Source organism: Choristoneura fumiferana, chromosome 10 (genome assembly GCF_025370935.1).
Source record: "Choristoneura fumiferana chromosome 10, NRCan_CFum_1, whole genome shotgun sequence".
NCBI lineage: Eukaryota > Metazoa > Arthropoda > Insecta > Lepidoptera > Tortricidae > Choristoneura > Choristoneura fumiferana.
This window is the reverse complement of record NC_133481.1, coordinates 17582547-17607173: the sequence shown is the minus strand read 5'-3', so window position 1 is coordinate 17607173 and position 24627 is coordinate 17582547. Positions and strand designations below refer to the sequence as shown.

The 24627-nt window shown below is 37.5% G+C and overlaps 2 protein-coding genes across 3 annotated transcripts; both read left to right on the top strand.

Annotated features, from left to right (window-relative positions):
* The first annotated feature begins 6846 nt into the window (after positions 1-6846).
* LOC141432220 (ecdysone oxidase-like) lies at positions 6847-14863 on the top strand. Its single transcript, XM_074093739.1, has 4 exons — positions 6847-6942; positions 8660-8802; positions 12161-12294; positions 13152-14863. The coding sequence occupies exons 2-4, from the start codon at positions 8661-8663 to the stop codon at positions 14679-14681; spliced, it is 1806 nt and encodes a 601-aa protein (XP_073949840.1). The 5' UTR covers positions 6847-6942; position 8660; the 3' UTR covers positions 14682-14863.
* A 3580-nt stretch (positions 14864-18443) lies between these two features.
* Positions 18444-24489, top strand: LOC141432219 (ecdysone oxidase-like). Of its 2 annotated transcripts, none has more exons than XM_074093738.1 (4): positions 18444-18473; positions 19066-19208; positions 22595-22728; positions 22936-24489. In XM_074093738.1, exons 2-4 carry the CDS (start codon positions 19067-19069, stop codon positions 24463-24465), a joined length of 1806 nt encoding a protein of 601 aa, XP_073949839.1. In that variant the 5' UTR covers positions 18444-18473; position 19066; the 3' UTR covers positions 24466-24489. The 2 variants fall into 2 exon arrangements, with proteins under 2 accessions (XP_073949839.1, XP_073949838.1); XM_074093737.1 differs by lacking the exon at positions 18444-18473 and adding an exon at positions 18532-18555.
* The last annotated feature ends 138 nt before the right edge of the window (positions 24490-24627 follow it).

Here is a 24627-nt window from a genome sequence, read left to right as displayed (position 1 = left end):
CACTACCACGATAGTTTTTTGGTGCATAAGCCATAGTTGACAACCATAGAGCGACCGCCGAGCGTAGGTATGAAAAGTGAAGTACATACAGGAGATTGACTTCTGAACTAGGTAAGTATCTGTATTTTGTGCCTGCAGCCAGCAGCGTTCACTGGACGCGTGCGACGCGTGCGTCGCTAGCGTAGCACCGTGCAGCGTAGACCCTAGCTAGTAGGATTCTAGCCCAAAAACGATGCAAATAGGTGGCTCAGCTGTGTCATTCACTGTTAGTCTCTTTTAGAAGTATTAAGTAAGCTTACCTTCGGAATCCAAAAGCTTAATGTTACTTGGCTTGAAATTCATATTTCAGAATTAGATCATTTTGACATAATTAGACTTTTTTTTGACGATAGAAACATTTAAAACTTCCGCTGAACAAAGGGTAAATATAGTTTACTTAATTATCTATTTTTTTTCATGAGCGGTAGAGATAGCAATACATGTCATATTCTAAGATGTTTGGAGTTAGGGTCTTAATTAACACGTTCGCAGTGATTTTTCTATTCTTTCCATTCCTGCGGTACAAGGCGTTATAAAACTATCATTGTGGCGGTACAGGGCTTATTAAACCCTGTAACGTTTAAGAAACTTAAATCCTTTTTTTAACTGACGAGAACTGACGTTGTCATGGCGGTTTGCGCTAGTGTCGCCTCTTGCGCAGAGCTTTGCCTAATGAGTAGGATGCCCTATTCCCAGATAAATTTTGTAAAGTCCCGAAATTTCAATTGTAACTACCAGTACCCTTAGTGTAAGTTTTCGGTTACAAAATACGTCTCGATCGCGTTCGCGTTAAATTCTCAATTTATATGGAAACACGAACAGCGCCTCTAGCGGATCGTTTGCGATGTTCGTGTTTCCATACAAATTGAGATTTTAACGCGAACGCGATCGAGACGTATTTTGTAACCGAAAACTTACACTAGGGGTACAGATCGAATAGTATACGCGTGCGAGTGCGAAGTCGCGGGCAAACTCTAGTTTCATATAAGAGTATTTTATTAGAATAAAGTATTTTGAAAATACCTATTTTTTATTTTGTATTTTGCATTTCAAATAGCAAAATTAGAAAACTATTTGCATTTTGTATTTACTTAAATACTTTTTTAAAACCATTTTGCACATCTTTGGTAGGTAGTCCGTTTAGTACGACTTCGCATTGAACAACCAACCGTTTATAGCGACGTAAGTATAGGCATATGTTTGGTTTTAATATGAGCCACCATGAAAGTACATCCGTTCGATTAGCACTTGGCCGTCGTTATAACCGGATTCTACAGTAGGTAGTAGGTAGCCCTCCTGTACCACTACGATGAGTTTACAGTGACCGTACTCGATAGCGACGGCGTAAATTATTTGTATGGAGAATTGTAAAGCGCCTCTACAAATAATTTACGCCGTCGCTATCGAGTACGGTCACTGTAAACTTATAGTAGTGGTTTGAAGCATTCGGGTACAATAGCTGCCTCGCCTACTTGAGCGTATGTAAGTAACATCTGCTTGCCTTTTGTCTTTTGGAAGACAAATAAGAGTCAATTAACCACAGAATAATGATACAGAAGCGACATTATATTTGAGGCCAAGCAATCGCTTAGCCTATATCTACTCATCATCATCATCATCTCAGCCGTAGGACTCTCCATACACCTCCAGTTGCTTCGGTTGGCAGCGGCTTGCATCTACCGTGAACCCGCGGCTTTAACCAGGTCATACGTCCATCTCGTTGGTGGACGTCCTACGATGCGCTTCATCATCTAGTCATCATCATCATCTAGTTATATTAAGAAAAACTCTAAATGCTAAAAAATTAAAAGTATTTAAACATAATTCCTTAAACTTTGAACGATACTGTAATTTCACATTTCAAAGTGGTTGTAGTAGTACCTAATTATGTTTTTTTTTTATGAAAAAAGGTTTAATTTTGTCCACAATCACAGCTAATAGTAAATAAACGCTATTTTTTAAATTCGTGGAATTCTGACATTTCTTAGTATTAGGTACTAGGCAAAAAATATTTCCCGAAATTTTAAACGAGATAAAACAAAAACTAGGAAATAGGAAGCACTAATTCCTTACTAGGTGTACATATTAAAATTTGACATTATGTAATAAATCATTAATTAATACGCAGTTCGAATAATTAGGGATCAAACTGTTCAGACGTAATATAATATTTAACCCTTTTATGGATGCCCCCCTACACGAAAAGTGGGCTGTTTTTTTTTCTCATCAAACCCACAGTGTAGGTTTTTTAATACAGTTTAAAAAGTGTAAGATAAATAAGGAAAACTATCACAGCACGCTTTAAAATAAACGAGTATAGTAGGTAGAGCAAAATTTAATATTGAATATTTGTCACATACATGATAATAGGGAAACAGCAGGTGCAGCAGGTTTAGCAGGTGGTAGGATCTTGTGCAAGGTTCGCCCGGATTGCTACCACCATCTTGCTCGCAAATCCTGCCGTGAAGCAGCAGTGCTTGCACGTTGTGTTTCGGCGTGGAGAGTAAGACATCCGGTGAAATTACTGGCACGTGTGGTATACCATCTTAGACCTCTAGGTTGGCAACACGTCTGCAATACCCCTGGTGTTGCAGATATTTATGGGCGGTGGTGATCTCTTACCATCAGGAGACCCACTTGCTCGTTTGCCATTCAGTCGAATAAAAAAAAAAAACGGAACCGTACACGCGCGGTTCTCGACACGCACTTGGTCGTTTTTAGGGTTTCGTATCCAAACTATCCATTACTGAGTTTCCGCTGTCTGTCCGTTCGTCTGCCACAGGGCTCTATCTCTTGAGGCGTAATAGCTAAGCACTTGAAATAATTTTTCACAGGTTATGTAAGTATTACTGTGAGATTGTCATACAAGAAACGTGTTTTTTTCAGCGTTTTTAGTTGCTAGCCGTTTTTAGGCGTTGCTTGACGGCAAAGGTGACAGCTGGCAGTTCTTAGGGGCACCGCAAGTGACCCTATAATGTTTGAATGTTTACTTACCTAACTATAAGTTTGCGAGTTTAGCAAAAAGTACAGTCCGCAAAAAAAACTTGTAGGTATATGAATTTATAACAATAACTTATTAATCAACTGATTTTAAAACATTGTACAGAGGTACAGATCCCTTCATGCACGAGTCTGACTCGCACTTGACCGATTTTTCATACATACGAGCTACGAATAATAATTATTATTCGTAAGAATTATTATTCGTAGATACGAGCTTATTACGACTATAATGTGTATACAGGTAAATCTCGAAATTTCAAATGCCAAAACTTTTCACGCATGCAAAGCTGAGTTTAAAAAATGCAATTACATAATCATAAATAAATTAACTGCAATTAGTGATTGATACAATAGCACGAAGCTATTGTCTAGATTGAAAAAAATTGTGACAGACATTTAGGCTAAGGTTACACTGGCAGCACGCTAGCAAAAGTAAAACCGGCCAAGAGCGTGTCGGACACGCCCAAAATAGGGTTCCGTAGCCATTACGAAAAAAATAAGTAATATTTATCTAAGGATTTCGTATTTTATACGGAATCTTCCAAGTTTAGGTAAATTTTATACCTTAGGCTGCTATTTACTCCTGACGGACGGACGGACGGACGGACGGACAGACAGACAGACAGACAGACAGACAGACAGTCATGGCGAAACTATAAGGGTTCCGTTTTTGCCATTTTGGCTCCGGAACCCTAAAAAGCAAAGTACTGACGTAAATAGCGTGTTAGGAACTCAGTGTGGCAGATGGACGCGATGACACTGTGTTCCAACGGTGGCGTGCCTCTCAGGAACCTTTTCACAGTCAATTTTATAGTGATTTATTTTGCGAATATATGGTAAGTAAATTATCACATTTGTAGAAAAAAGGTCCGACGATACCATGGTATCCAAAACCAAAATGCATCAAACTGTCCGTGGATGCTTTAGTGTCATACAGTTTAACCTTGATTTTGTGCACAAATCTTATATTATAAGCTATTATTATTATATAAAAAGTAATTGAATGGATAAACAACCTTGTAGTTAGAAAATTGTGGATTGTGGTGCGGTGCGTCCGTCGATAAAAAAACCCGGACTGTTAGAGCCATATTGGCTGCGCACTCCGGACTCTCAAGTGGGTAGATAAAAACGTACATATACGTAAAGTACAATTCAATAGAATCTGTCAATTTTCTATATATTTAAGACACCCTATCGTGGGCACACTTGATTATATATGTCCCTGTTGTTGCAATTATCATCTAAAAGGAATCAAAAAAGAATAATAGTCACATCACAAAGCCTTAGGCAGCCCGGTGTTTATATTAGTAGGCTGGAAGTGTCTACAGGATTGTCAGATTCTATTGAATTGGAGTTTAACATTAAATATCCAAGCCCCGAGAGTAATCATTTGGTTTTATACAAGCTTTTATTTAGTTTTACTGGTTGTCTGTAATCAAATCTTTAGACGACTGTATAGCCCGTGGTCAGAGAACCTGACGACACTTAAGGAACCGGCGTCGATCCCCGGTCAAGGCACAAACATGTTCTCGAGTGTTGGGTGTTTAATAATTAATATGAATATGTATTTAAGTTTCTTTCAATTTAAGTATCGCACTCCCAGACCAACACCGCATCAACTCAAAATAATACACCATTTCATTAACCCCCGACGCAAAAAGAGGGGTGTTATAAGTTTGACCGCTATTTTAGACTTAAATAAAATTTCTGGAAGGTCTAAATAAAAATGGTGTATTATTTTCAGTTGATGCGGTGTTGGTTTGGGAGTGCGGTGTTTATCCGTTGCCTTGCCTAGTTAATACATAACACAAGCTTTTCTTATTTCGGGACTACGTCAAATTGGTGTCCAGTTTCCCATGATATTTATTTAAATCTTAAATGCCAAATTTGACCTACTTTCATTGGTCGGATTAACGTTAAATTTGGCACACTTAAGTACTATGTAAGTCTGGTGACAATAAAAAAACACATTACCTACAACCTTCCAGGCAACCTTTTTCAACAGAAAGGACTAAATTAAATCACAGATTAAACACAACAGAGGGGGCATTTTTTATTTATTTTTTCCTATTAATTTTTTATTTATTATTTTAAAGATACCAACGACTGCCAAGGCAGCGGGAATTTGGTGTGAAAATGAAGATGACATCAACTATGGTTAGCACGCTATAGCAGAAGAGATGTATGTGCAGATGATACGTAAGACCGCACCATGGAGGAGGGATTACCGCGTGGTTATACAATATTTGTGAGTTTGTTTGTAATTTCAACCTTATATTTACACTAGCCGTTACCCGCGACTCCGTCCGCGTATAATTTGTTTATAGCTATCCCGCAGGAACTATGCAATTTACCGGGATAAATACTATTCTATGTTCTTTCCTAGGACTCAACCTACCTATATACCGAATTTCATCTAAATCGGTTCAGCGGTTTAGACGTGAAGAGGTAACAAATAAACAAACAGATTTACAAGCTTTTGCATTTATAATATTAGTAAAATTTCACTTGCAACCCGCCCCAGCTACGCACGGGCGCAACTTTAAAAAAAGAAGGAAATAAGAGCTACGGTGCCACAGACAGACGCACAGACACAGATAGCGGTCAAACTTATAACGCCCCTCTTTTTGCGTCGGGGGTTATAAATCCATGATCAAAGACGGTAACTTCACATTATACTTACACATCTCTTTCCCCAAAACTACACTCGTGCAGAACCGGGTTAATTGCGTCTCTAGTTACATATGGGTATTATACACAAACATTTGTCTTCAATCACAATCACCTTTGTCTATCGATGAAATTAAATCCATTGTGGAGTTTAAAAGAAGACGGTGGGAAATGTGGGAAATGACTGATACTATGTAGGTCCCTGAGGTTATCCTCAGGGACCTAAAACAGATATTCTAAAGATAAAATTCGGTTCCGTACCTAAAACAGGAAAAACGGAACCCTTATAGGATCACTTTGTTGTCCGTATGTGTGTCAGACCTTTTTCTCGAGAACGCGTGGAGGTACTAAGTTATCACCTGATACTTAGGTATGCCTGCGGCCTCTCGAAGCTGTAAAAAAATAAAGCAATCAAATCATACGACCATCTGAACCTTATTTTTTTCATACCTACATTTCGCAGTGGATCCAAAACCTATAGGGTAGGTACTTTCCGTAGACCTAGTATCATGAAATTTAGCAAGAAGGATTTATTTATTTTTCTTTTTCCATTGTGTAAAATATTTAAGATATTGGGTTAAATATTTTCTATTTTATATTAAAGAAGAAAAAAACAATCGGATAATACGGGAAAAATCCTCGAGACTCCATCAACGATATATGTGTCATACAAATTTGTACGGACCCCTCGGTGCGCGAGTCCGACTAGCACTTGACTTGTGTTTTAATTACTTTTAGATGAAACCTTCACACTTGCTGGTTTTTCTTAAGGTAAAAATAGGGGTTTTTTTTTAAAATACCTAACGTAACTCTACCGGCGCTATAATATAGAGCTGCATTTAAAAAAAAATTAAATATATTTATAAATTTACATTAAAAATAACTACACTCCTTTCCAACCTCAAAAAATTTCGTAACATGACTAATTGATGTTGGCCAACAAAACTGCTGGAAAAGAAAAAAAGAAAGAAGTTACTATCAGCAACTTTACTATTTATCAATACATATATTTAAATTTGACACGTCGAACGAACACTGTGCGTACAGTGTGACACATCTGCGTAGTATTTCATATTCTAATTTTTATTTTATTTGAACTTGCCTCATATAGTACAGGTATTATATTTTCATTTCCTTACTTACATTATGTGCTAAATAAAAGCTAGATCGTAGAGAATTTGACTTCAGTAGTCAGTGGACGGTAGATCCGGGTACTCAGACTAAATAAAGGTAAAGTATAGACAAAGTTTTCTTTTTATTTTTCACATAATGGGGCTTGACTAGGATTTTATTAAAAAAAAATGGGCAATAAAGTTGTTATTTCTGAAAATTTTTAGGTGTACTTAAGACACAATTTTAATAAAAAAAAAACTGGGTATCTATTTTTCGGGAAGAATTGTTTTAAACAGAATTTTGTTGAGCTTGTTTGGAATTTTGGATATTGTTGAGTTAAACTATGTAACTAGTTATGTAAATAACACACAACTTATTTTTAGTTACGTACTGAAAACCTTTTTAAGGTAATTTACCTAATTATTAAATAATGAACAATTTGAAAAATTTAAAAACCTAGGCTCTAAAAGACCTAAAGCGATTTTAACGACATTTAGCTAAGAATCATCTCGATTTAAATTATACACAGAAAAAAAACAAAAATACATAAAAATGACAAAAAAACTAATTAGATATTTTGAACGTCGTCTTCGTCGATACGCTACCCTAAAACGCCGGAACAACACACCCTCCGGCCAGAAGTCTGATTCTGTTGATGTTCATTTCAGTTTGATACCTCCACAGTGTTTTTGAAAAAAAAGGTCTTGACCAACGAACAGACGGCAAACAAACTAATCCTATAAAAAAAACGCCGACAAAAAAACTCCGCCAGAAAAGATAACTTAAAAGTAAAAAATAATTATGCACTACCTAGCTGTTGCCCGCGACTTCATCTGCGAAGAATTCGTTTATCCCTATCCCGCGGGGACTATGCTGATTTAAGTTAATTTAGTATAAGTACCTACTAATATTTTTTTTATCTAACCGTCGTCGGTGTTGGGGGACCGCTAAGGTTAACAGGAAACTAAAGTACATTATGATGTATTTTTTTAAAAACCTAACGTGAACAGCATTTACCCTCCTGGATTCAGTTAGCTGGCTACTGTCGACTCTATATCGTACTGTAGGTAATAGTGAAATTGACGTTATTTTTCTTTTTAAGGTTCCGTAGTCAACTAGGAACCCTTATAGTTTCGCCATGTCTGTCCGTCCGCGGCTAAGCTCAGAGAGCGGTAGTACTAGAAAGCGTAATTTGGCATCAATATACATTTATTAGTCACGCGGAAAAAGTGGTAAATAAATAAAAATAAAAATTTTAGGGTACCTCCCATAGACGTAATGGGGGGTGATTTTTTTTCTCGACTTACCCTATAGTGTGAGGTATCGTTAGATAGGTATTTTAATACTATTGCGGAGTTGTCAAGACGATATTTCGATTCAGTGTTCTGCTTGCGAAATATTCAACTTAAAAGTGCCAATTTCGATTTACAAGGAAAATTTGCTTGAGAATTAGTAAATAGCAGCCTAAGGTATAAAATATACCTACCTTAACTTGAAAGATTCCGTAATATGAGTTCCTTAAAAATATTATTTGATTTTTTCGTAACGGCTACGGAACCCTATCCTGGGCGGTTCCGAGATGCTCTTTGCCGGTTTTTTTTTTAAATGTTGAAATTTGGCTAAGTGCTTGATCACTAGCAATTTAAAGTGTGTCCCGAATTACCTAGTAAGTAAACGTACGAGTGCTCGTCACTGTCCCAATAGATGACATCTTTAATTTTATGTCATTTCAATAAAGGTGACAGCAGGGTGTCATCTATTGGGACGCGGGCGTGTCGAGCACTCGGACGTTTTCCTTAATATAAAATTAATAAATAAATAAAATTGTTTTTAGTATGGGGATATTCGATTACTTCATATCGGCGACCGAGGTTAAGGCTATTGGCCCTGTGGTGAAGTTCTTGCAACTCGCTTTAGCCGCCTTATCCGCCCTTCAACTGGGGTCTGACCAATACCCACCACAGGCTACTGTTTTCGGTAAGTTTCTTTGTCCTGGGTTTAATATTCCATCCTCGAATCGTACTATCCCGCTCACGCTAATAGTATTTAATACGAGAGTGAGCGGTACGGCAGGATACGAACTTCGATTTTTGTAATTTCAGGGTGGAAACCGAAAGACGATTTCCACTTTTCGGGTGTCGAATGCGTTTCGTGTTGCATGTCGGTTTTCTATAAAAAATCGGTGACGGACAAACGTATAAATAGCTTCATATAAAATCTATAAAATGTTCTGCCACTGAAACCGAACTTGGCCTAGTGGTTTGACCTATCGCCTCTCAAGCAGAGGGTCGTGGGTTCAAACCCCGGCTCGCAACTCTGAAAACGTTTGTCATACAATTTTCTGTCATAATACTCACTATTAATACTTAGTCACTATTACTACCGATCATAACTCCGAAACATTTAAAACCATAATCGCAGTTGTCATAATTATCTCTTGTACTCCTTATTTTTGTCCCACTTTTGTTAAGAGATATTGTTTGTGTACTCAGTGGGACTCCATTATCATATATTTTTAAAGCAGACTTATTTGTAGCTATAAACTTCACTGTCATACCATCATGGCCTGCGTTGCTTTCGTTTAGTGAATAAAAATGTGATAAAATAAGTATTTCGATGACAATGCCATCAATGGGCGAAGCAATCACCATCTGTTGGATGTTATTACTGTAGACATTATTTAACCACAATAGATGTAAGTAACAAAGAAAAAACAATTCGTCAGCAAATCAATGTTATATGAATTTTACCCTCAATCGTCTTATAAGTTTTAGTAGATCTCAGAAATGTAGGTTAGGTTAAGTTAAAACTGCGACCCCCTCAAAACCATACTGCTACCAGTAAAGTAGGTTAGGTTAGGTTAGAACTGCAACCCCTACAGAACCAAACTACTGCCATTAATATAGGTTAGGTTAGGTTAGAACTGCGACCACTACAGAACCAAACTGCCACCAGTAAAGTAGGATAATCACAATTTAAGTAAATAATCTCATCAATATCATCATCTGGGCCTATTTATATTTATTTATTTCTCCTTCATATTGATAATAATATATAAAAACTTTCACTCCAGTTCCAACATCGCATTAACGTTAAATTAACGTAAAAAACTGTATCGATGTTTAAATTTTATTAAAATTGATGATTATGAATGAAAGAAATATGAAAACCAGCATTATGTGTACAAACATATCTTAGTGACAACGTTATGAATTACGATATTCTGATAAGTGACCATTATGACCTCAGTTGGTAGTAGTACAAATTTATGACAAATAAAATTATGAAGTAAAAAATTCGGAAGAGTGATGATTCTGGCTACAAATCGGTAGCAGGAAAAAAAATCGGAGGATCGATTTTATGCGAGTCAATATGGACCCGGCCTAGTGGTTTGACCTATCGCCTCTCAAGCAGAGGGTCGTGGGTTCAAACCCCGGCTCGCATCTCTGAGTTTTTCGAAATTCATGTGCGGAATTACGTTTGAAATTTACCACGATGCGGTGAAGGAAAACATCGTGAGGAAACCTGCACAAACCTGCGAAGCAATTCAATGGTCCGTGTGAAGTTCCCAATCCGCACTGGGCCCGCGTGGGAACTATGGCCCAAGCCCTCTTGTTCTGAGAGGAGGCCTGTGCCCAGCAGTGGGACGTATATAGGCTGGGATGATGATGATGATTAAACTACAAGTGGGAGCGGTCTCGAACCACATAGTCACAGAATGGATAAAAGTACAATTTAACATAGTACAATTACTCTCCCATCGGCACATAGCAGCGCAACGCAAATATGGCGGCACGATAAGCGAGTAAGAGAGAGCGATAGGGATGCTGGCCGGACCGGAACGTGAGTCCTACTTCCTGGAAAAGCAGGGCCGGATTTAGAGGTCTGGAAGCCTTGGGGCAATGGTGGAGTGAAACTGTTTGAAAAAAAAACGGTAAAGTTGCTGATTCATTGAAATTTGGATATTTTTAAACCTCTATTGTGGAGGCTGTAGCCGCTAACAAGCCCCGAATGCTTTCCGCTAAATCCGGCCCCGTGTGAAACAAATCCTCTAAGGCGTAAAGTTCACCTCTAGTGTACATTTTTTTCTCTTGTTATCTGTTAATTTCATATTCGACACGTTCGATTAACGCCCACGCGATTGGGCCGCCGGTACCAGCGCTATGACCATCATTTTGATTTTCAACCATGTGACCATACGAATGGTAGTTTTTAGTAATTATAATTAACTACTTAACATCAATTAGGTAATTAAGTTTGAGTCGCCTGAGCTGTACTTAAAAAATAAATAAGTAGCTAAGTAGTTTTTAGGGTTCCGGAGCCAAAATGGCAAAAACGGAACCCTTATAGTTTCGCCATGTCTGTCTGTCTGTCTGTCTGTCCGTCCGCGGCTTTGCACAGGGACTATCAATGCTAGAAAGCTGTAACTTTGGATAACGGATATATATGTAAACTATGCCGACAAAATGGTACAGTTAAAAATTCAAAAAAACATTTTTTAGGGTACCTCCCATAGACGTAAAGTGGGGGGTGACTTTTTTTTCTCATCCAACCCTATAGTGTGGGGTATCGTTGGCGTCTTTTAAAACCATTAGGGGTTTGCTAAAACGATTTTTCGATTCAGTGATTTGTATGCGAAATATTCAACTTGAAAGTGTAAATTTTCATTAAAATCGAGCGTAAAGTTTGCTTGAGAATTATTAGTAATTTATGAGTAAGTAGCAGCCTAAGGTATAAAATATACCTAAACTTGGAAGATTCCGTATAAAATACGAAATCCGTAGAAAAATATTACTTAATTTGTTCGTAATGGCTACGGAACCCTATTTTGGGCGTGTCCGACACGCTCTTGGCTGGTTTTCATTTACTAGTATAAGTGTTACAAAATTTATATTTTTTCCTTCCAATGTATTTTTTTTGTGTGTCGGAGTATATGTAAAAAAAGTTTCTCTCTCAAGTATATTCGGAATACGGTATTTGACAACGTCTGATTTTGCCATATCTTAATATAATTATGAAAATATAGTTAAACAGATAGTGTTTATCGAAGAGAAAATTTAAATCGGTTGAAAATTGGATTTATAGTGATTTTTTGAAAAATCTATATACCTGTTTCTTTCTCAAACGCTTTTCTCTATGCAGCAAGTATGGCGGTACTGGCGTCTGACGTCACATGCCAGTATGTCTTTCTCTGTCTAATCTTGAATTTCAAACCTTTATAACTTTTATATTTGTAAAGGTAGCTTAAAAATTGTTTTTCTATTCGATAACAGGCATTGTGTAGTTTTAATTTATAAAATATACAAAATAGTCAAATACCGTATTGCCTTCACAGATGGTCAGAAATTTGACATCATCGTGGTCGGCGCTGGCTCGGCAGGGTGCGTTTTAGCCAACAGACTATCGGAGATCTCGAATTGGAACGTGCTTCTGATAGAATATGGCGAGAATCCACCAGTAGAGTCTGTGGTAAGAAAATAATTTTCAGTATGTGGCCCGAGCCCTCTCATTCTGAGAGGAGGCTTGTGCCTGTAGCGGGACGAGTATAGGCTAAGATACTGCAGGTAGGGTATGATCACTCAAGAAATTGAGATTTTCACAAGCCCTTTTATTTAAATAAATAATAAATAAATAAATATCACGGGACAATTCACACCAATTGACCTAGGTAGTCCCAAAGTAAGCTTAGCAAAGCTTGTGTTATGGGTACTAAGCAACGGATAAATATAATTATATAGATATAGACACATACTTAAATACATATTAAACACCCAAGACCCGAGAATAAACATTCTTATTTTTCATACAACTATCTGCCCCGACACGGGAATCGAACCCGGGACCTCAAGCTTCGTAGTCAGGTTCTCTAACCACTAGGCCATCTGGTCGTCTAAATTTGATATAGTATGTGTTTTTTTAAATATATTTTGTCCCACAACAGGGCCCCCAATATTTGGTCTAAAAGTTAAAAAAATCTACAATTTCACTCAACCGAACGTTCTAACCGAAGCAACTAGAGGTCTATGGGGGAGGCCTATGTCCAGTGGACGTCCTATAGCTTATATAATGATGATGTGATGATGAACGTACTAAACTTATTTTCTAGACTTTCTTTTGTTATATGACATAAAGTCAATTACATTGTTATAATGTCACTTGCTATAATACTTATTATTCAAATGGCATAAATTGGTTACATACAATAAAAGCTCTTGAATATTCAGGGTAAATAACTGAAGACCGTGCAAAAATACATTACCTAGAAGATTGTTGTCACTCCTATGCTTACTATTTATCCGTTCCATTCAAAACATTCATCTTTCCAGATCCCCGGTCTGTACCCGTTCGTGGACTACTCCATGGCTGATTGGAACTACTACACCGAAGACGATGGCTACTCCAGTCAGGCTCACAAGACCAAGAACATTCATTTGACGCGAGGCAAGATGCTTGGTGGGTCCAGTGGCGCCAACTACTTGTACTACGTACGAGGCAACAAGGCGGACTTTGATACATGGGTACATAAAGGAGCCCATGGTTGGGATTGGAACAACGTTACATACTACTACAAAAAGAGTGAAGGTAATCGTAGTCCTGAAATCCTGAAAGCAGGTTCAGCAGAATTGCACAATACTAAAGGTCCTTTAGGAATCACAAGACCAACTTGGGATAAAGAAACCAGAAAATATCTCGATGCTTTTAGTGAAAAACATGAGATCCTCACTGATACCAATGGGTACGAGCAACTTGGATATTCTTTGCCTCCTTACACGATTGCTGACAAAAAACGCCAAAGCACTGCTGTTGCTTTCCTCAGACCCATCAAGGATAGAAAAAATTTGTTCGTTCTTAAGAAAGCTCTTTGTACGAAAGTTTTAATCAAGAATAAGAGAGCTATAGGTGTGGTAGTTAAACTTGATAATAAAAAATTAGTCAATCTTTACGCCAACAAAGAAGTGGTCCTATCAGCCGGTACAATTAACACCCCTCAGCTGCTGATGTTGTCAGGCATTGGACCAAAAGACCATTTGACTGAAAAAGGCATAAAAGTTTTGCTAGACTTACCACAAGTCGGTAGAAATATGTACGACCATCCGACGGTGACTGTTACCCTGACAGGGAAAAAAGGCATCAAAACTGCTCCTCAGAATATTAAAGTGCTGACTGACCTCGATACGTTCCCTACGCCTTGTATAATGGGTCACGTAGCTCTTTCGAAAAACCAATCGTACCCAGATTACCAAACTTTAGCGTTCCCGTTCCCAGCGGCGACACTTCTGTCCACTTTGATTTGTTCATACGTTTTCAGATTAGACGACAGAATATGCACGGCTGTTGCAGAAACCGGCCAGAAGCAAGAGACGCTCATGGCACAGATAACTTTGCTGCATCCGAAATCCAGTGGTTACGTAGAGCTTAAGAGTAAAAACCCCGAACACGGTCCTAAGATATTTGCCAAATATTATTCGGATGATGAGGATTTGGATAAACATGCGCGAAGCATAGAAGACTATATTAGTGTTATCAATAGCGAATATTTGCAAAGTGTGAATTCAGAGATTACCGATTTAAAAATACCACAGTGTGCTGATATAGAATTTAATACTCATGAGTATTGGAAGTGCCACGTTTTGAATATTGCTACAACATTGTGGCATCCGGTTGGTACATGTGCTATTGGTTTTAAGGGTAAGAGTGTAGTGGATGCTGAACTAAGAGTGTGGGGCATCGATGGATTAAGGATAGGAGACGCGAGTGTCATGCCACATATCACTAGCGGTAACACTAACGCACCTTGCATAATGATAGGGGAAAAGTTGGCTGACATGATTAAAAGATCGCATGATGCACTATAATTTGAGAAATTTTCTAATTCGGAAAATGCTAAAGGTATAAAGGTATATCTTCAAATCTAAATGTTTGAGTAAAAGTGAAGACCAGTACAAATAGGTTAGGCATTTTTTCTTTGATAAATATTTGTACCTAATTTTATTTATTTTTATTTATAGATATTTTAATAAACAAAACTTGATTTCAACCAGTTGAATTTCATTTATAATGTCATCAACATTTCACAGGAAGCCTGTAAGATTTCAAAAAAGTGAATGAGTGCAAAATCGCTGAGAGTTGAATAAAAGTTAAATCGATTTATTCTAATCTGCACGGCCACAATCAATTATTTAAATAAATAGGGTCATGAAATTATGAATCTCAAGCAAATTTAGTAGGTAATAAAATATTTTTATACTAAACTGGAACTGGGCGGCGTTCGCTTGGCTTCGTTCCTAGAAGTACCTTTTACCTTCTCACACCCTATGCCTTCCTCTACCCCTTCTTCCTTAGTTTTTACCTACCCTTTTACCTAAAATGCGGACACTACTTCTGTACCACCACGGAATAGGAAATGTCAGAAGTCCCTGTTTGTACAGTCGAAGTCAAATATATTTTTACAGTGGTCTATAAATTTTTAAACAAGTTCCTATTAAATGAATATGACAGACACGTCTATTAACATTATTGCTTTATGACTATCAACTTTACTTTAGGGTGGTAGTGGTAGACCACATATTTGGCTGATGCTACCTCGTCTCTGTAGCCTTCTGTCAATTTTACACGACTGTTCTAATATGACGTAAGCAAAAATTTGATCAAAAATATCTAAACACGACTCTGTTGTTAACGGCGTAGAAGCGTGTTCAGATATTTTTGATCAAATTTTTGTTCACAAGTTTATGAACTCGACTGTACTAAACAGTAGATACGGAAACCACTGTCGTTGGAAATACTCACATGCTCGTGCGCATCCATACATTGAAATCTCAGCGATTATACGAACTACGAGCATGTAGTTTCTATTCGAAAAAAGTAGGTAAGTAATAACTTCCGAACCGGTAGCAATACCTACTTAATAATAATTTTACGAATTCGTATTATCATTGAGTCACTATTGCTTTTTGATTAAATCAGGCGTTTTTTGCGGAGTTCGTATCAATAAACTGTGCTGAGGCCACGACTTCAAACTAGTAGAAAATTATTTCCTTCATTTTCTGCGCGCTAATGACATTATCTGACCTTTTTTATATAATATGGCCTATAAGGATGACACTATTTACTCGAGTTTTTATGAGCGTGTACATGAAATATCGGGTCGGTATTTCCATGTCGGTATTATCCGGGACGGTAAATAGTGTCACCCATATCTATGATATCATTGAAAGATCAGTAGTATCTAGACACGCGGTAGCAAGCCAAGTTCAAGCTAACAGAACTGGCGAGCAGCATCGTGTGTAATTTTACCCGAACCATTTGGAGCCCCTTTTGACCCCCTCGTAACTTAAAAACTATTTCACATAAACATGTCAAATTTGGCTCATTTGTTGAGACTTGTGAGATACATATGTGCTCCAAATTTGATAAACACACCTCAAACGGTTATTTAGAATCTCCGTCAGACGGCCATAAGGTACAACATATATGTATAACATATTTTCATTATTTTTTTTCCCTATTTGGCTGCAGCTGAAAATCAGCGCTGTGGTTCCGTACCTCAGCATTGCTGAGCTGCCAGCCCTTTCGGCTAGCTTTAAGTAGACCTTAATTAAACATTAATTATAAGTACCTACCTGATGTATGCTACCTACAAGTTTGTCGATTAAACTTTTTCTTTCTTTTCTTTCTTTTCTTTCTTTCTTTCTTTCTAGATATTCACATCCAAAAATCGTCATTTTTATCACTGACTCACCTATAGCTCAAAACTCTTACCCAGTTCCAGATAACCTAGAAAGTTCAAATTTGGAATCCAGATAGGTATTTAGACGAATACAAAGGAATAAATCAGAAACTAGTAAATTTTTATAATTTTATTATAATTTTTAAATTAAATTATATCTGTACAAAAAGTAATGATATCCCATAAAAACATAAATGTGAAATGCGAGCCAAGTTCAATATTATATTATAATATATGCCTTCATTGTTGACTTAACGACAAAAGAAGTGAGATCTAAATGGGTCCCAAGTTCATTGGTTAGTCCTGAAACTTATGTACAATGCCCGTACAATCCAAAAAGAAGAGGTCCACTATAGGGTTCGTGAAATGAAACTATATACAGTTTACATTCGTAGCAAAGTATATTGAACAAAAAACAACTTCTTCCTTTTATAGGATCTGAGGCAACCAAACGATAGCGCCATCTAATTCGATCCCAGTGACATCTATCGGATTTTAAATAAACTAAATATTCCGTGAACACTTATTTATAACGATATAAAATATTTTATAACAACTTAAAATATCTTGAACATGAAACTACCGTGAGACTCACTCATATTAAATGATATTGTAACGGATAACTCATATCTTAAACCGAGTTTAGCTCGACATGTTTCTAACAATCAATATTATAATATTGAACTTGGCTCTCATTTCACATTTATGTTTTTACTAGCTTAAGCCCGCGACTTCGTCCGCGCGGATCTAGGTTATCGCGCGGTGGCGCCCTCTACCGGAATAAAAGGTATCCTATGTTGATCCTTGGGGTTCAAAATATCTATATACCAAATTTCATCAAAATCGGTTCAGTGGTTTCGACGTGAAAGCGTAACAGACAGACAGACAGACAGAGTTACTTTCGCATTTATAATATTATATAGTAGGGAAGTAGGGATGGGATCTTTATATTCTGTGGTCACCATGCCAAGTCACCGTCACATATTAGGTACTTATACTCTTTGACCGTCACTAATACTCTTTGGGCACGTCGAAGCCACGTCACAACAATTCGACACATTTCAATACCTGAGTAATTAAATGTAATCAATCATAAAATGTAAAACTGTTATTTTTTTTGCACACAATTTTGCACCAATAAGGATGCGAATTGGAGTGTCCTTGCACTGTCATCCAAAGTACATATCCGTACCAAGTTTCAAGTAGATGCCACACCTATGGCAAGACCACCAGTACCCCTAGTGTAAGTTTTCGGTTACAAAATACGTATCGATCGCGTTCGCGTTAAAATCTCAATTTATATGGAAACACGAACAGCGCCTCTAGCGGAACGTTTACGATGTTCGTGTTTTTATACAAATTGAGATTTTAACGCGAACGCGATCGAGACGTATTTTGTAACCGATAACTTACACTAAGGGCACAGAATTTCACTACCAGATTATTGTATTATCACTAGACTCACATAAGCATGCCAAATTTCAGCTCAATCGGATATCGGGATGTGGTCAAAAAATGCTTTTGCAAATTTTGAAACCTCAACATACCACATACATAAGAACGTAGCATAAAAGCTATACATATAAAAACAACAACAACAAAATGAGATACTTACTACAAGAAACGTTTCAGTGGCATGAGGTAAAAGTATAAAATTAGTTACATTTAATTATACTTCATCCAAGCCTATATACCTACTTACATTTCACTGCTGGGCACAGGCATCCTCACAGAATGAGAGGGTTTTTATATTATACTTTAGCTACTTAAAAAAATTGAAAAATTAGTAAAAAAATGGATTTAACAGAGACTGATTGTACCTTTTTTTATAAAGATTTTATTATCGTTTCTAATTTGAAACTAAATGGAGCAAAGATTTATAATTTAATGCTTCATGAGTAAATTAAATCAAGCATGGGTGAGTTTTATTATAATTTAAGATTATAAGTCACTATTTGTTCTGCATTTGATTCCATTTTGAATAGTACTCAGATGTACAGGTAAACGGTTTGAAAATTTTCAAAGAACTGAATTGCCAAATAATCCATATGATTATCGAGCCTGCTCACTAAATTTCATGAGAATCTGTTGAGAAATGTGGCCTGAGAAAAGAGGCCGGGCATCTACACAGACATACGAGGGTAGATTTGTCCAAGCTGAAACAGAGACGCTTCGCTCGATCGATTAATTTAAACATATTATTATTGTTAGCCGCATGGATCCTCACTGACAGACCAAGATTGCCACGGACCGAATACCATAAGATGGATGGCGATGGTAAAATGATCTGTACGCGTTTCTTAATAACAAGCCAAATATAACTTAGATTTGGGATAACTAGAGGACATGGTGTTGAGCCCAGCTTGGATGCCCAGAAGTACAACTCCAGGCTAAAAAAGTTACATTGTGAAATTATTAGGATAGCACTACCTATACGTTCAGTGAGGTTCATTTAAGGATGATTGAAAAGAACAAAAGAAATGATAAATTAAAAATTGAAATGTTTCCAGTATGAACTGGTTGGACTTCGTCATATCGGTGGCTGAGGTGAAGGCAGTAGGGCCAGTTGTAAAGTTCCTGCAGCTCGCTCTGACTGTTCTCTCTCTCCTGGATTTGGCTTCCGATGAATACCCACCACAGGCTAATGTGTTTGGTAAGTGGGTGAATTTCAACAAGCATGAAATTTACCTAATTTTGGTGGCTTTTTTTATTTTTGTTGTCCGAGTCAAAATGATATATCAAAAATACGTTACAAGTCATAATAAATATTGTGTCGTAAAGGCCCTTTATTATACATAGTAGTTTTGGAGATATTATGATTTTAGTAATTTGATTACCACCAAAATTGCTTGTACCCACCAAAATTAGATATATTGGCCACCAAAATTGCACATCTACACCAAAATTAGATACTTGTGCTAATTCAAGGTAAAAAATATTTTTCTTGATCAAATTGTCTGCTGGATATAAAAAGAAAATAAATGTTTTATTAATCGTTTTAATTGTACCAAAATCTCTACGAAAATACAATGTTTAACTCGTAGTAACAAAATAGTACACTGTGTCTTAAGGGCGGTAAATAAGGAGTTACGAACGAGAGTCTATTAGAAGCCCGAAGTCGAAGACTGAGGGCTTTAATGAGTCGATGTTCGTAATTCTAGTACCGCCTGTGCGACATACAATGTTTTTCATCACATTTGCCAGTAAAATTTTATATTTCTAAAAGAAAAAATATAATTATTCCAAATATTGGCGATACCTTAGGCAGCCCCCCCCCCCCCTACCTCAGCATGTGCCTGAGCCGCGTATGCATGTGGTCCTGCAGCAGCGCGCGCAGCAGCATCAGTACGCACATTGACTCATTTACCGACCTTGGGCTTCATGACAAGAAAATTTGTACGCGCAATGACTCATTTACCGATCACGGGTTTCATGACAAGCACATTAAGGTCGAGGGTTTTATTTGGGGGGTTGCAACCAAAGTAGTCAGCATGTTTCGACACTGTTTACGAGCAAGTGTGATGAAAATATAATTGCAATGAAAGTCTTTTAACAATCGACCGTTGAGATCTTCGACTCTTCAAGTCAAACAGTAAGAAAATCAACAATACTTAATCCTACGGATATAACAAGTTCCATTTTCAAGGAACTACACATATGTAACACAGTAAATCAAACAAGCAAAATACAATTCACATTGAATAACAATCGTGAACACCAGTCAGAATCCTATCGGAATTGCACTTGATCTAATTATGTCTTCTATGATTTCACTTTTTATGTTTGTACTTCTATGTCTTTTATTTAAATCTGGCGATAGTTTAGATCTTTGACTTCGAGTCTAGTAAAACAAAAATATATGTTTACTCGTAATAAATACTAAATGCTACAGACACAATTAGATCAAGTTTCAAGGAACTATGTACCACAGTACTTAAATCTAGCTACCAGAATACTACAATTATACGATTCAGTTTAACAGTCTTGGATATAATAACAACTTAAGAAAGATATGATCACATTTGACAGCTACACTTATCGCAATATTTTAATCACTCACTATTTCTTTTTTGTAGTCTTCTTCGCTCACGAGGTTGCATGCTGCTCAGGGGTAAAATCTTACCTTCGGCTTTCTTACGGTGATATCGTTCCCTTTCTTTTCTCCGTAATTCAGCAGCCCGCCCTGGGTCATTCATTATTCTTTTTTTCCTCTCTCGCTCAGCATTTTTTTTTTATCACACTTACTCTTAAACAGTGTCGTAACATGCAGGTTACCATGGTTGCAACCCCCCAAATAAAACCCTCGACCTTAATGTGCTTGTCATGAAACCCGTGGTCGGTAAATGAGTCATTGCCGGTACTAATTTTCTTGTCATGAAGCCCAAGGTCGGTAGATGAGTGTGATACTGCATAGCGTGCTGGTCGTGCTGGCGTGCAGGAGCGCGGCGCGCGCACGTCGGGCACATGGTCAGGCTGGGGGAGGGCGGCGCGGAGGCCGGCGCTGTTAAGAGCGCGGTATCGGCAATTTTTAAAAAAATATTAGTTTTTCTTTTACAAATATACAATTTTACTCGCAAATGTGATGAAAAACATTGTATGTCGCACGGGCGGTACTAGAATTACGAACATCGACTAACTAAAGCTCAGTCTTCGACTTCGGGCTTCTAATAGACTCTCGTTCGTAATTCCTTGTTTATCGCCCTTAAGACACAATGTACTATTCTTTTCGAGGACTTCTTCTCTTGATTGTTTTTTCTTGCGGTTAGCCATTCTAAAAAAATAAATTAAGTTTTATTACAAATACCTTGTGATAATTTAGTTTTATTGTAAAGTAGGTATCTAAGTGTTTATATTTTACTTGAAATAAGTGCATTGAGTCAATAATGTTGTAAATGCAAAGTTTTAAATGTAAAAGGCTTAAAAATGAAATTATAATTATGTGGGTGGGCTTCAAATTACCACCAAAACCACCAAAATTGATCCACCAAAATTAGAAAAAGTGCATAAAAAAATGATTAAAAACAAAACCGTATCATTCACTTCCAATTTAACTTAATATTTTAAAAAGGAAACTTTTAACATGCCTCGCATATACTTCATACAAAAACAAGTATTGCTAAGTCATTAGTTACATACACCACCAAAATTGCATTAAAAAGTATTTTAACACACCAAAATTAGATACTTACGTGCTTGGCGGACAGATCCAGCAAGATATGGCACGTGTGTCATCGCTCAGTGCAGGAGCGGAACTAAACGCACAGGTTAACACACGTTTGTTGGTCTTATTGCGTTTCGTTCGACCACAAAAACATCTTCAATATTTACCACCAAAATTGCCAATTTCACATGGACAACTTTTAGTGCCTAGTTTTGAGTATAAATTCATGTACTAATATTTATTTATATATTCTTATAAGATACTTGAACTAATGAAGAATAAATTACAATGCATTTTTAGTTAAATAAATGGATGTTATGGTTCTATCATAGACAGTCATCAAGAACAACGGATACTGGACGCCACACCAAAATTATGATTTCAATGAAAAAAAATTTTTTTAATAAACATTAATGACTTTTAGAAAAATTTGCAATTTGGCTTAAGATAAAATTTTGTGTTTTCTTTTTAGAAAAAAAATTAAACCTCTAAAACAATTAGTCCACACCATAATTATCAGCTCTGCCGCCAAATTTTCTCGCTGAGATAATCACCCAAGTATATCTGAAGGCCTGTTGTTGTGGTGCTTCATCCAAAAATCTCTGAACGCACCTTAAAATATGTAGAACAAATTTTTTGAACTTTCGTGATTTTTCACTTATTACTACTGCGTTTTCACCAGAGATGTGCGAGGAAATGTTGCGAGGGATGTGTTGTTCATGAACCAATAGAAACGCTCTATTCACCTGTCGTTGCTGGAAACAGCTAGGTAATGAAGCGGTTCAGTTCTATTGGTTCATGAAAAACACATTCCTCACAACACATCCTTGCACAGCTCTGGTAGAAACGCAACCTTATTATGAATTTTATTCACGCAGATGGCCAGGAATTTGACTTCATTGTGGTGGGTGCTGGGTCGGCGGGGAGTGTGATTGCTAGCAGGCTCTCTGAGGTCGGGAACTGGAACGTGCTGCTTTTAGAAGCTGGTGGAGACCCACCGATCGATGCTGTGGTAAGATTGACGAATTTAGTTGTCAGCTGATATGGTCCGCTGTCCCTCGTTTTTTTTTTGTAAAACAAAATTTCAAATTAACCTCGTGCAAGTTTCTCAAAATGGCGCTTAGATGAATTAATCTTTCAACAATACGGATGTTTGAATACGAGGATATATGTCGTTCGATTTTGTAATAAATATTGATATGATATTGTTATATTCTAGTTTCCTGGTCTGTTCCCATTCGTGGACTACTCCTTAGCTGACTGGAACTATTACACTGAGGACGACGGGTACTCCAGCCAGGCCCACAGATCAAAGACCATCCACCTGACGCGAGGCAAGATGCTCGGCGGCTCCAGTGGCGCCAACTACATGTACTACGTGCGAGGCAACAAGGCGGACTTTGATACATGGGTAAAAAAAGGAGCAACTGGTTGGGATTGGGACAACGTTACATACTACTTCAAAAAGAGCGAAGGAAACCGAAGTCCCGAAATCATGAACGCAGACTCACCAGATCTACATAATACTGAGGGTCCGCTAGGAGTCACAAGACCCACTTGGGAAAAGGAAACAGAGAAATATATCGAGGCATTCGCAGAAAATCATAAAATTCATGTTGATACCAATGGGCATGAGCAACTTGGGTATTCATTACCGCCGTATACGATTGCTAATGGCTTACGTCAGAGCACTGCTATCGCTTTCCTTAGGCCCATCAAGGACCGAAAAAATTTGTTTGTACTCAAGAATGCTCTTTGCACAAAAGTTTTGATGAATAACAACAAAGCCGCCGGTGTGGAGGTTAAAATGGAAGATGGGAAAATAATAAGTCTTTATGTTACCAAAGAAGTGGTCCTGTCAGCTGGTGCGATTAACAGCCCTCAGCTATTGATGTTGTCAGGTATTGGACCAAAAGATCATTTGACTGAAATGGGTATAGATGTTTTGGTAGACTTACCTCAAGTCGGTAGAAATTTATACGACCATCCTACGGTGACTGTTACATTGACAGGTGAAAAAGGCATCGAAACTGTAGCTCAAGACCTTGACGTACTGATAAATCTCGACAATTTTCCCACGCCTTGCATAATGGGGCTCGTATCATTGTCAGAAGACCAACAGTTCCCAGATTACCAAACTTTAGCATTTCCGTTTCCCGCGGCAACTTTACTGTCCACCTTAGTTTGTTCATACGTATTCGGCTTAGACGACGAAATCTGCACAGCTGTAGCAGAAGCTGGCCAAGAGCAGCAGACCGTTATGGCAGAGATAGTCTTACTACATCCTAAATCCAATGGCTACATAGAGCTTAGGAGCAAGAATCCTGAAGATAGCCCTAAAATATTTGCTAAGTACTACTCAGATGATGAAGACTTGGAAAAACATGCGCGAAGCATAGAGGACTATATTAAGGTGCTAAACACAAGTTATTTCCGAAGTGTAAATTCAGAGGTGATCGATTTAAGCATTCCACAATGTAAAAGCATAGAATTCAATACTCATGAATATTGGATGTGCCATGTTTTAAATATTGCTACGACATTATGGCATCCAGTGGGCACCTGCGCCATGGGCTTAGAAGGAGAGAGCGTGGTGGATCATGAATTGAAGGTTTGGGGAGTGGATGGACTAAGGGTAGGAGATGCGAGCATTATGCCTTATATCACCAGCGGTAATACTAACGCTCCGTGTATAATGATTGGTGAAAAATTGGCTGACATGATCAAAAATTCATACGGAATAAATTAACGAGTACCTACTCTAATAAGTGCACCAATGTATCATTTATTTTAAAACAATTTTTCTGTAATTTGACTTTATATAATTCCACTTGCTACTATACATATTACTAGCTGTTGCCCGCGCGCGACTCCGTCCGCGTAGTATGCGTTTATCGCTATCCCGCGGGAA

What these genes read in the sequence shown, in the direction of transcription:
- LOC141432220 (XM_074093739.1), top strand. Translation starts at nt 8,661, where the DNA reads ATGGGGATATTCGATTACTTCATATCGGCGACCGAGGTTAAGGCTATT. An exon ending in ACCACAGGCTACTGTTTTCG is followed by an intron (nt 8,803 to 12,160) that starts GTAAGTTTCTTT and finishes TTGCCTTCACAG; the next exon opens with ATGGTCAGAAATTTGACATC. An exon ending in ATCCACCAGTAGAGTCTGTG is followed by an intron (nt 12,295 to 13,151) that starts GTAAGAAAATAA and finishes TCATCTTTCCAG; the next exon opens with ATCCCCGGTCTGTACCCGTT.
- LOC141432219 (XM_074093737.1), top strand. An exon ending in ACCACAGGCTAATGTGTTTG is followed by an intron (nt 19,209 to 22,594) that starts GTAAGTGGGTGA and finishes TTATTCACGCAG; the next exon opens with ATGGCCAGGAATTTGACTTC. An exon ending in ACCCACCGATCGATGCTGTG is followed by an intron (nt 22,729 to 22,935) that starts GTAAGATTGACG and finishes GTTATATTCTAG; the next exon opens with TTTCCTGGTCTGTTCCCATT.